Raw genomic sequence first — 12945 nt, forward strand, 5'->3', positions numbered from 1 at the left:
GGACTAGAATAGAATTCATGACAAAAATCTCTTTTTTGTTGATCTTGTAATTTTGATATTTTTTTCTGTTTACAGTGTCTATCTTTTATAGTTTTCATAAATATTTGACACAGCATAGATTTCTGACACAGAATGAATGTGGTCTAAGAACTTAAAATTTGAAATTGGACATTTACCTATTATGGTCCAATATCAAAAATCTAAATACATGGTTAGATTCAGCATATCAAAGAACCATTAAAATTCAATTTTTGATGAAATCAAAAGAAGTTTAATTTTGGACCCTTTGGACCTCAATGTGGACCAATTTGATAACGGGGCTGAAATCCAAATACACGGTTAGATTAAGCATAAAAAAAAAACCATATATTCAATTTTTGTTAAAATCAAACAAAGTTTTATTTTGGATCCCGATTTGGACCAACTTGAAAACTTGGTCCAAAATCAAAAATCTAAATACATGTTTAGATTCAGCAGATCAAAGAACCACAAGAATTCAATTTTTGTGAAAATAAAACTAATTTTAGTTTAATTTTGGACCTTAATTTGGACCATTTTGAAAACGGGGCTCAAATTTAACTACAGGCTCCAAGGAGCCTGTGTCGCTCACCTGATATTTTTGTTTAGAATTGATGCATGAAATAATGCAACCATTATACTTCTGCTTTAGTTTCAGAGATATAAGGAAAAAACCCCTATGTTCTATTTTTAGCCATGTCAGCCATGTTGGTTGACAGGCAGGGTCATAGGACACATTTCTTAAACTCGATACCCTAATGATGATTGTGGCCTTTGTCTCAGTAGTTTCAGAGAAGATTATTGTAAAAGATAACAAAAATTTACGAAAAATTGTTAAAAATAGACTTTAATAATCATTCTCTGTAACCACTTAAAAACTTTTTCGGCACACATAGTCACCGATCTTTCTGAAAATTGGCTGATATGTATATCCTATTAGCCTAATCAGAAAAATAATGCCAACCGATATATATATTGGTTGGTTACCATGGTAACAGCGGAGAAAGTTGGGAATTTTGAGAAAAATACAATATTTGGTGTAGTGTTGTGAAATTATGCGGCTACATCTATTAAAAAGAAACACAAAAACAATTAATTTCAGCCTTGTTTTTATCAAAAATCAAAAAAAGTTATGGGGAATCTACTTAGAAACATCTGAAATTAATTTCTAAAAAAAGGTCATTGTGCAATATTCCTCACAATACGAATTATCTCCCTTTGACGGGTTACACTAATGACTGGACCAAAACGAAAATGCTAATAACTTTTTTATTTCTTAAAAATTTTGTCATATTTGAATTGCTATAAATTTAGTCCATTTAATACATAAATATAAGAAAAAATATAGAAAACTTTTAAATCTTCATAAAACGTGACCTGAACAACGCTGACAATGACAGGACCAAATGAAAATGCCCATTACTTTTTTATTTCTTAAAGGATTTATGTTAAATTTGAAATATAATAAAATTTGATCATTTAATATATACATGTAACTATATGAAAAAATATAGAAAAAAATAATAAAAAATTCCGAAAAATTCCGAAAACGTGACCCTTCTAACGTTGACAATGACCTGACCGACAACAGCAATGACCTAACCGATGACAATTTCTGTGTTATTTTATATCATTAAAAACAGGGGGGAAATATATGTTTTGGGGAAAAAAAAACTTGACCTGACAAACGTTGACTGTGTCCTGATCGTTGTACTACCTAATACCTATTTATATCTTATAGGATTTGATTAAAATTTATATAAAAATAAAATGCTCCGCAGGGCGCAGCTTGATACGACCGCAGAGGTCGAACCCTGAACAGTTGGGGCAAGTATGGACACAACATTCAAGCTTGTTACAGCTCTGAATTTGGATTGTGATTAAATATTTGACACAGCATAGGTTTCTGACACAGAATGAATGTGGTCTAAGAACTTAAAAATTTTAAATTGGACATTCAACTATTATGGTCCAATATCCAAAATCTAAATACATGGTTAGATTCAGCATATCAAAGAACCCCAAGAATTCAATTTTTGATGAAATCAAACAAAGTTTAATTTTGGACCCTTTTGACCTCAATGTGGACAAAGTTGATAATGGGGCCCAAAAATCAAAACTCTAAATACATGGTTAGATTCAGCATATCAAAGAACCCCATATATTCAATTTTTGTTGAAATCAAACAAAGTTTAATTTTGGACCCCGATTTGGACCAACTTGAAAACTGGGCCCATAATCAAAAATCTAAATACATGTTTAGATTCAGCATATCAAAGAATCCTAAGAATTCAATTTTTGTTAAAATCAAACTAAGTTTAATTTTGGACCCTTTGGACCTTAATGTAGACCAATTTGAAAACAGAACCAAAAATTAAGAATCTAAATACACGGTTAGATTCGGCATATCAAAGAACCCCAATAATTCAATTTTTGATGAAATCAAACAAAGTTTAATTTTGGACCCTTTGGACCTCAATGTGGACCAATTTAAAAACGGGGCCCAAAATCCAAAAACTTAATACACGGTTAGAATCAGCATATTAAAGAACCCCAAGAATTCAAGAATAAAACCCCATTGAAATTGGTCAAGAAATAAGCAATTTATACGAAGTATCTTCTTTTGTACAATACTGTGCAATGGAATATTTCTTGCTATTGCGCAATACTGTACAATTGACAATTTCTTGCTATTGCGCAATATTGTGCTATTGGATATTTCTTGCTATTGCACAATACTGTGCAATAGAAGATTTCTTGCTATTGTGCAATACTGTGCAATTGAAGATTTCTTGCTATTGTGCAATACTGTGCAATTGAAAATTTCTTGCTATTGCACAATACTTATTTTATAATAATTTACACATCCTGTTTGGTGTGTATCTCCTACCATATCGTTATTATTTGCTTTTAAATATAAAACAGAAATAACCAACTTAAAATGGAAAATTTTAAAAGAAAAAAAAAAGGAAAAAAAAAAAATCCCCCCCCAAATTTTTTGAACCCCCTTATGATTCATCACCCCCAAACTCAATCCCAGCCTTCCCTTTGTTGTATGGTACCTTGCAGTACAATTTCAGAGAGATCCATACACTTGAACACAAGTTATTGTCTGGAAACTAGAAAAATGCTTATTTTTGGCCCCTTTTTGGCCCCTTATTCCTAAACGTTTTGGGCAATTACCCCCAAACTCAATTCCAGCTTTCCCTTTGTGATATGGAACCTTGTAGTACAATTTCAGAAAGATCCATACACTTACACACAAGTTAAGGTCATGAAACTAAAAAAATGCTTGTTTTTTGCCCCTTTTTTGGCCCCTAATTCCTAATATTTTGAGGCAATTACCCCCAAAATTAATCCCAGTATTCCCTGTGTGATATGGAACCTTGTGGTACAATGTCAGAGAGATCCATACACTAACACACAAGTTATGTCTGGAAGTTACAAAAATGCTTATTTTTGGCCCCTTTTTGGCCCCTAATTCCTTAACTGTTGGTACCATAACCCCCAAAATCAATCCCAACCTTCCTTTTGTGGTATTGAACCTTATGGTAAAATTTCATTGAGATCCATTCACTTAAACTAAAGTTAGAGTGCGAAAACCAATGTGTCTTCGGACGACGCCGGACGACGCCAGACAGACGCCAACGTCATACCAATATACGACCGCAAAATTTTTTTGCGGTCGTATAAAAACTATTAAGATTGAATGGTAAAGTCTTTATCAAATAATAAAAAAAAACTGGGAAAAACAGTTTAGGGTACTGTGACGGACACCAGGTTATTTAAACTTTTTATGGTATTGAGTAGTATATTGTATTTTACTGTGTTGTGAATTATGTTGTATATTACCGGTTATAATTTGACACGTTTGATCACAAATATAAAGTAACACACACAAGGTGTGAAGTAGGCAAAAAATACATGTAAGTTGATAAATCCAATATAATTGTTTTTTATATTTTCATAACTGTAAATAATTATTTCCACGTACAACTTAAGGCATGCCCGAGCCTTGTGTAGGATATCTTGGTAGTTTTAAATATTTTCATAAAAAAATAAACATTTCACGGACTACTTGAGGTATGCCTGAGCCCCTGCATGCACGATATCTTGGTAGTTTAAAATATTTTAAGAAAATATAAGTAAACATATTCAACGACTTAACTTGAGGTATGCCAAATGTTCTCGAAAGTCAATACATTTATCGTATGCTTATATGTTTGAAAAGCATTTTATATTTTCTTATTTGATAAAAATTATGGTTCAATCTAAGTGTTTCTATAAATTTGATGCAAAGCCTATTACATATAAATAGGTATAAAGTCATTTTTCCTAGTCATGATAACGGTCAGAATATAGGACAGAAAGTCACAGACAAAAAATCACATATATTATATGTTATAAACATTGAGTCCTGTTTCAAAGTAAAAGAAAGACAACATACTAATTTTGAGAAACATCTTTCTGTAATGGGCCTTCAGCATGTTCAGTGAAAATCAAATTATATGTACATGTATATAATTCTTTTAAAGTTACCCTTTCACGGTAAAGAGTTATCATAATTTATGGTCAATATTTTTTAATTTGCTGCTAAAAATCCATAAACTTAAGATAATTGTTATTTTCTCAAATTTCAATAATCCAATGCCTAATACTAATGTTAAGATAGTGCTACCATAGGCGGATTCAGGGGCCCTGAGGGCTCGTCCCCTCCTTATTTATTGGAAATATACACCGTTAGATTCAGCATATTAAAGAACCCCAAGAATTCAATACTTTAAATTAAACCCCATTGGAATTGGTCAAGAAATAAGCAATTATACAAAGTATTAGAAAAGTATTGTTTTTGGCCCCTTTTTCCTAAACGGTTAAGGCCATAACCCCCAAAATCAATTCGAACCTTCCTCTTTTGGTATGGAACCTTGGGTACAATTTTATAGTGATCCATAGACTTATGCTCATGTTATTGTCCGGAAACCAGAACATCCTTGTTTTTAGCCCCTAATTCGTAAACGGTTTAGGCCATCACCCCCAAAATCAATCCCAATCTTCCTTTTGAGGTATGGAACCATGTGGTACAACTTCATAGAGATCCATACACTTATACACAAGTTATTGTCCTGAAACAAGAACTAGGGGCTCTTAAGATATAAAAGGCAAAAATGACCCCCCCCCCCAAAAAAAAAAAATGGTAAAAATTATCATTAAAGGGCTATAACTCAAATAAGGAGTCAACTAACAATTTCAGTCATGTTGAACTATTTGTAAATCTTGTCTTGCTGATCATTTTTTCTTATTTTAATTTTCTACATATCTTATTTTAGTTTTCAAGATATGAGGCAAAAACTAAAAAAAAATGTGTAGAAATCGTCATTAAAGGGCAATAACTTCTTTACAGTGTCGACTGACGATTTCTGCCATAGGCTTCTTTGTAGATCTTGTCTTGATGATCTTTTTTGCCAATTTAAATTTTTATCTACCTATTTCAGTTTGTAAGATATTCAGCAAAAACGAAAAAAAGAGGTAAAATCGCCATTAAAGGACAATAACTCCAATTAGGAGTTGTCAGACGATTTCGTCTTATTAAGTCATTTGTAGATCTTGTCTTGCTGATCAATTTCACTGTTTGAAGTGTTCATTTATCTATTATAGTTTTCAAGATAATAGGCAAAACCATTAAAACTGGGTAAAAATGGTCTTTAAAGAGCAATTACGCCAATAAGGAGTCGCCGAAAGATTTCGACAATGTGATTCATTTGTACATCTTGTCTTGCTGATCACTTTTGCTAATATAAGTTTACATCTATCTATTATTGTTTTTCAGATATAAGACAAAAACACAAAACTAGAGGCTCTCAAGAGCCTGTGTCGCTCACCTGTATTTACTGATGCTTTGGAAATCATGTAAAATAAGGTTAAAATCATAATTAATAGTATTAGATATTAGATATTATAATGATATCTAAGATAATAACAAAAAACTGCAAAATTTTTGTAAAATTACTAACTCAGGGGCAGCAACCCAACAACGGGACGTCGGATTTGTCTGAAAATTTCAGGGCAAATAAATCTAAATCTGATGAACATTTTTGCCACCTGTCAGATTTGCTCTAAATGCTTTAGTTTCAGAGATATAAACCAAAAACTGCATTTTACCCCTATGTTCTATTTTTAGCTATGGCGGCCATCTTGGTTGGTTGGCGGGGTTATCGGACAAACTTTTTAAACTAGATACCCTAATAATGATTATGGCCAAGTATGGTCAAATTTGTATCAGTAGTTTCAGAGAAGAAGATTTTTGTAAAAGATTACAAAAATTTACGAAAAATTGTAAAAAATTGATTATTAAGGGCAATAACTCCTAAAGGGGTCGACTGACAATTTTGGTCATGACAACTTATTTGTAGATCTTACTTTGCTGAACATTATTGCTGTTTACAGTTTATCTCTATCTATAATAATATTCAAGATAATAACCAAAAACTGCAAAATTTCCTTAAAATTACCAATTCAGGGGCAGCAACCCAACAACAGGTTGTCAGATTTGTCTGAAAATTTCAGGGCAGATAGATCTTGACCTGATAATCAGTTTTACCCTATGTCAGATTTCCTCTAAATGCTTTGGTTTCAGAGATATAAGCCAAAATCTACATTTTACCCCTATGTTCTATTTTTAGCCATGGCGGCCATCTTGGTTGGTTGGCAGGATCATCGGACACATTTTTCAAACTAGATACCCTAATGATGATTGTGGCCAAGTTTGGTTAAATTTGGCCCAGTGGTTTCAGAGGAGAATATTTTTGTAAAAAGCTAACGACGACGGACGACGACGACGACGACGACGACGGACGACGGACGACGGACGCCAAGTGATGAGAAAAGCTCACTTGACCCTTCGGGTCAGGTGAGCTAAAAATGGTAAAAATCGTCATTTAAGGGCAATAACTCTAATAAGGAATCATCAGAGGATTTCAGCCATGTTATCTTATTTGTAGATCTTGTCTTGCAGATCCTTTTTGCTTATTTCAGTTTCATCTATCTATTATTGTTTTCAAGATATTAGACAAAAAAGCAAAACATTAGTAAAAGGAGTAGGCCCAGTAAGACCCCTTTTTGGCCCCAAAATATAGCAATTTTACAAAATTGTTAAAATGTAAATTTTTAGCTATTTATTTGAAAGACGAATACTTCTGTTACATAAATATGGGCTGTTTTTGACAATACAATGGGCATGTATCGGGTACTAGCATTATTAAGTCATGCTAAATTACTGAAATCTTCGAAATTTTAGCATTTTGGTTAATTTTCAGACGGTTTCCGTCTGAAATGGAAGTGGCCGCATTTGTGTTCATTCTTAATATTTAAATGTAAGTTGTATTAGATGATAATACATAACATATATAAAGGTTGAGAATGAACACGGATGCGGCCACTTTCATTTTTGACAAAAACCATCTGAAAAGTGACATATTATGGCATATTTGATTGATTTTTCATATTTAAGCTTGAATTTGTGTGTCCTTAATGACTAAATCAGTTCAAATCTTTCACATAAACTAATTGAATCGACTGAAGTAGACACTTAAGTGTTTAAAAAGTGTCTTAAATCTTTCTTCAAATGAACCTGAATTTTGAGGCCAAAATCGGCCCTTACCGGACCTAATCCTTTATCATTTAAGGTCAATAACTCCTATAAGAAGTAGTCTGACAGTTTTTATGGAAACAGACAATAAATATATTTCATCATTCTTGCCCCCGACATATTTTCTTCATTTATATCGGTTTTTAAGATAATAGACAAAACTTTCATTTTACCCCTATGTTCTATTTTTTGCCATGTCGGCCATGTTGGTTGACAGGTGGGTCATTTTTTAGGTACTCCAATGATGCTTGTGTCTAAGTTTGATTAGAATTGGCCCTGTAGTTTCAGAGAAGATTTTTGTAAAAGTTAACAGACGACGACGAAGACGGACGTCGGACGCCAAGTGTTGATAAAGCTCACTTGGCCCTTTTGGGCCAGGTGAGCTAAAAGTGCTTGTTTTTGGCCCCTTATTCCTAAACAGTTAGGACAACACTCAAAATCAATCCCAACCTTCCTTTAGTTGGATAGAACCTTGTGGTACAATTTCATGGATATCCATACACTTATATTCAAGTTATTGTCTGGAAACCAAATGTCTTCGGACGACGACGACGACAACGTCATACCATTATAAGGCTGCAAAATCCGTATAAAAATGTGCATTTTATCCTCTGTTCTATTTTTAGTCATGTTGGTTGACAAGCGGGGTCATTTGACACCATTTTTAAACTAGATACCCAAATGATGATTGTGTTCAAGTTTGGTTAAATTTGGCCCAGTAGTTTCAGAAGAGATGATTTTTTTTAAAAGTGAATGGACAACGACGGACGACGTACACCAAGTGATGAGAAAAGCTTAAAAAGGAATCTCAAAATCCATAATTGTTTTAATTTTTTGAAACAGAATTCAACTAACAATCAGCAATGTTGACCTATTTGTGGATCCTGTCTTGCTGACCATTTTTGCTATTTATAAAGTTTATATCTATCCATTATAGTTTTCAAGATAAAAGGCAGAATTGGTAGAAATCATCATTAAAGGGCAAACACTGCGATAAAGAAGTCAACTGACTTTTTCATCCATTAGAATTATCTGTAGATCTTGTATAGCTAATTAAAGTTTATATCTTTTTTACTTTTTAAAGATACATTGTAATAGACAAAAACGCAAAACAAAAATGGTAAAAATCGTCATTAAAGGGCAATTACTGCAATAAGGAATCAACTGATGATTTGGAACATGCTGACTTATTCGAAGACCTTGTATTGCTAATTATTTTTGATATTTAAAGTTTCTATCTATGTTCTCTTTTTCTTGATGCGTTTCCCTCAGTTTTAGTTTGTTTCTTGCTATAATATACAAAATAGAAAAATTTAATGTAAATTCTTTTATAAAATTTAATTATCTGAATTATTTATAAAGCTAAGTTTAAGAATTTTTAATTAAACATAATTTTGGTTGAAAAATGAAGAAGTGACTTGTTGTTAGTCAATGAACAACTCATATAAAGATTTGCAGCAGGAACATAACTTCAAGTGGAGAAGTTTAATGGCAGAAGATTGTACCTGAAAATGCTGAAAAATCAAATGTCTATCTATGGTGATAATCAATCCAATTAATTCAAGTTTCAAATCTGTAACTTTGAGGAACAAAACCTTAGAAAGGATCATGACAAAATCTACATGTATAATTCAAAACAGTTGCTTGCATTTAACTACATCCAAAACTCATTTGAAGACAAGCGTCTAATTTCGAAATTTTTTCAGCAGGTAAACAATTTCTGACAGCTTGATAATCCCTAGGGTACTTCAAAGACACATCTTTCACGAAATGAACTAATGTTGACTGTACATCTGCAAAATAAATAAAAAAAAGTACAATCATTTAGGCGGTTTGCGCATAAAATTTGTTTGTTCTTAATAACTCCTTTTAAACATTTTAAAGTTTGCTGACTGTTGATAGAATCTATAATTCTGGACTAAAATCTCTTGTGGATCGTGTAATGCTGATCATGTTTTCTGTTTACAGGCTCTCTCTATCTCCTAACGTTTTTGCACAAAACACAAAAATGAGTAGAAATCATCATTCATACAATTTGTTTTCGACAATCAAGTCTTTGTTCATTTTGTTCATTGATAAATATTTTAGCAAGAAGTTGGAAATGAGGGCAGAGACTTTCTCAAGGCAGGGTTTTAATGTCAATTCAAAATATTTTTTAAGGAGGTAACTGTTTAGCTGGATGTTTACTCAGGTGTTATATACTTTTAAATATTACATAACATACAATTTAATAAATGGGGAATGTGTCCATGGGACACAGATGATGCCCCCGCTTGCATATAATGTTATAAAGGGACATAACTCTAGAACGGTAAAAGTGATGCTACCCAAATTTGTACTTGATCTGAGTTTTGTGATAATAAGCATTGTGCATAAGTTTCATAACATTTGGTTGAGGCAAACTTAAGTTAGAGAACGGAAACCAATTTTTCCATTTGTAAAGGGGCATAACTCTAGAATGGTAAAAGAGACGCCTCCAGAATTCAAACTCGATCTGTGTTTTCTGCTAATAAGCATGTGCATAAGTTTCATAACATTTGGTTGAGGCAAACTAAAGTTAAAGAACGGAGACGAAAATTCAGCAATTTTTCCATTTGTAAAGGGGAATAACTCTAGAACTGTGAAAGTGACGCCACCAAAATTCAAACTTGATCTGTGTTTTGTGGTAATAAGCATTGAATATAAGATTCTTAACATTTGGTTGAGGCAAACTAAAGTTAGAGAACGGAAACTAAAAATTCAGCAATTTTTCTATTTGTAAAGGGCATAACTCTAGAACGGTAAAAGTGACGCCCCCAAAATTCAAACCTGATCTGTGTTATGTGGTAATAAGCATTGTGTATAAGTTTCATAACATTTGGTTGAGGCAAACTTAAGTTAGAGAATGGAAACCAATTTTGGGACGTACGGACGGACAGACGGACAAGGGTAAAACTTAATGCCCCCTCCGCTACGGCGGGGGCATAAAAATGGTATAAACAGCAGACAATCAAATATGAATACAACATTACAACATACTATAAACGGACCAATAATATATGTTTACACTAGTCAAATATGGAACAAATGAAGTTAAACGAACTCAGGTCCATTTCTGAGGACTTTGTATAAATAAATCCTTAATCTCAGATATTAAACAAAACCTTATCTTGACATGTTTGCAAAAAAAGAATACAGGCTGTCACAAAGAATTCTACTAGTTCTTGGAAATTTCACTAAAATCTAAATGACAAAAATAATTTGAATATCTTGAACTTGAACATAAAAATAAATATGAATTCATCTAAGGGAGAAAGTTATCATAATAATATTGCTAGTGAATTCACAGGTGAAACTTACATAAGCTACACAACGGGTGCCACATGTGGAGCAGGAAATGCTTACCCTCCCAGACCACCTGAGATATCGAGTGAATAATCACAAAGGCCTGTTCAACGAGATATTGATGAAGCAGGGCCAAGTGTAAACAAAAGAATGACGAAAGATCAACCGGAAATAAATAAACGGTAGGTCTTTTCACCACCGAACACATTAAAATACCATCTACCAGGTCTAAATATATCAATTTCATCTTTATTTATATATTTGACTAACCTTCTGAACGAGGATGAATATTTGTATACATATTTCTACAAATTAATAAGAAATGATAACCAGAGAATCAAAAAGAACAGTTTTCTGGTATTACATTTATTGATTGATTGCTGGTTGCTTAACGTCCAGTGGCAAATTTTGTCATGCATGTTCAGGACGAGAACAAATTAACAATGAATACAATAGGTAGGTCCTGTAATAGAGACCGTCTGGAATGAAGGTCAGGAAAATTTAGACTGCCACTGGAAAATGAGGGTATTTTGGATAGGGACAAAAATTTTGCCTTGCTACAGGCCACATACGGACACAACAAAGAGTTGTTACAAGGGATCTTAACGTGCATAGAGCGTGGCACTCTCCTTACATGAGGCATCGGATTTAACGTCCCCATTCTGACCGGACGTGGAAGCGTACTTGTACATCCCGCACAGCCAAACGCACGCCCCACTCTGGAAAGGGTTTTACTGCCGGTCGGAAGAAGACCTGTAGTGACCATATTTTTATTCCCCAGTCATCATTGGGGTTTTGGTCTTACAAGGGCTGTTGTCAGAACAGTACACTTTCAGTCAAACAACATTTTGTTCATATAATTATTATGATAATCTCACATTGAATAAATCATTTTCACTTACTTGAACAATTTATTTCTTATAATTGAAAAGTAATGACATTTTAAAAGATACTATACAATTTAGTTCAGTAAAAAAATATTTTGCTGAATCCCAAAACGTTTTTTAAATTTTTTTGTTTTCAGCTATAATGCACATTAAAATATAGAAAAATGTTGATAATAGGATTACATTTTACGTAATTTAATAAAGTTCATCGTTTTATTGTAAAATACTATTGTTTTCCTTAAGGGTAAGTGGTCTTTTTATGGTGTTCGGCGGTGTGCGGTGGAGTTCGGTGATGAAAACACCGACCCTAAACTTACAATGCAAACAGGAGCCTGTAATTCAGTGGTTGTCGTTTGTTGCTGTATATCATATTTGTTTTTGTTCATTATTTTATACATAAATCAGGCCGTTAGTTTTCTCTTTTGAATTGTTTTTATTTTTATATTATGGGTGAACATATCAAACATGGCCGATGTAAACAAACGTCAGATAGACTCTCACTAACTTAAGCAGAAAACTTAACATTGAAAATTGCTAATTAATTCAAATTCACTGGACCATGACCTAGGGGGCAGGGCCTCAACATAATCGTTAAACTGATATGCACAGATAGTAATGCAACTTCATACAAAATATCATTGATCTATCACAAGTAGAACCTGTCAAACTAACTTAAGCAGAAAACTTAACATTGAAAATTGCTAATTAATTCAAAGTCACTGGACCATGACCTAGGGGGCAGGGCCTGGAAATAGTCATCAAACTGAGATGTACTGATAGTAATGCAACTTAGTTCCTATCAAACTAACTTAAGCAGAAAACTTAACAATTGTTGACGCCTTCGCCGCAGCCGTCACCGGTAAAGCAATCCGTATGGTCTCGCTTTCCGCAACTTTCGGCGACTTTCGTAGCCGGCGAGACAAAAACCTGTATGCATTTATATTGGACATGGTGCTGTTTTTAGTAATTGACTGAGCTTTACCACTTGTGCATTTTTTGAAGAGCAGAAGACTGTAAAAATAAAGATGCAAAAAGTTTTGAGTTATAAAATGTTTGTAAAGAAGTGAATTT

At 33.2% G+C, this 12945-nt stretch overlaps 2 protein-coding genes and 1 long non-coding RNA gene across 9 annotated transcripts in view; 2 read left to right on the forward strand and 1 right to left on the reverse strand.

Annotated features, from left to right (window-relative positions):
* LOC127701252 (uncharacterized) overlaps nt 1–2302 on the forward strand; it is a 239064-nt gene extending 236762 nt beyond the window's left edge. The window contains exon 3 of the long non-coding RNA XR_007981955.1: nt 1921–2302. This is a non-coding gene — a long non-coding RNA (uncharacterized LOC127701252). The remainder of the gene's footprint in view (nt 1–1920) is intronic.
* The window catches only part of LOC127701233 (importin-4-like), a 997117-nt gene that overhangs the window by 352973 nt on the left and 631199 nt on the right, over nt 1–12945 (reverse strand). For 2 of the 6 annotated variants that reach the window (XM_052205057.1, XM_052205052.1), the window contains exon 29: nt 2358–9456. In XM_052205057.1, coding sequence (XP_052061017.1) covers nt 9314–9456 — 143 coding nt within the window. In that variant the 3' untranslated portion in view covers nt 2358–9313. The remainder of the gene's footprint in view (nt 1–2357; nt 9457–12945) is intronic. The other 4 variants (XM_052205056.1, XM_052205054.1, XM_052205053.1 and 1 more) reach the window with 3 other exon arrangements.
* Nucleotides 1–12945, forward strand: part of LOC127701240 (zinc finger CCCH domain-containing protein 13-like) — a 406889-nt gene that overhangs the window by 183997 nt on the left and 209947 nt on the right. The window lies entirely within an intron of this gene.

The sequence above is a fragment of the Mytilus californianus genome, unplaced genomic scaffold (genome assembly GCF_021869535.1).
Source record: "Mytilus californianus isolate M0D057914Y unplaced genomic scaffold, xbMytCali1.0.p SCAF_5, whole genome shotgun sequence".
Lineage (NCBI taxonomy): Eukaryota > Metazoa > Mollusca > Bivalvia > Mytilida > Mytilidae > Mytilus > Mytilus californianus.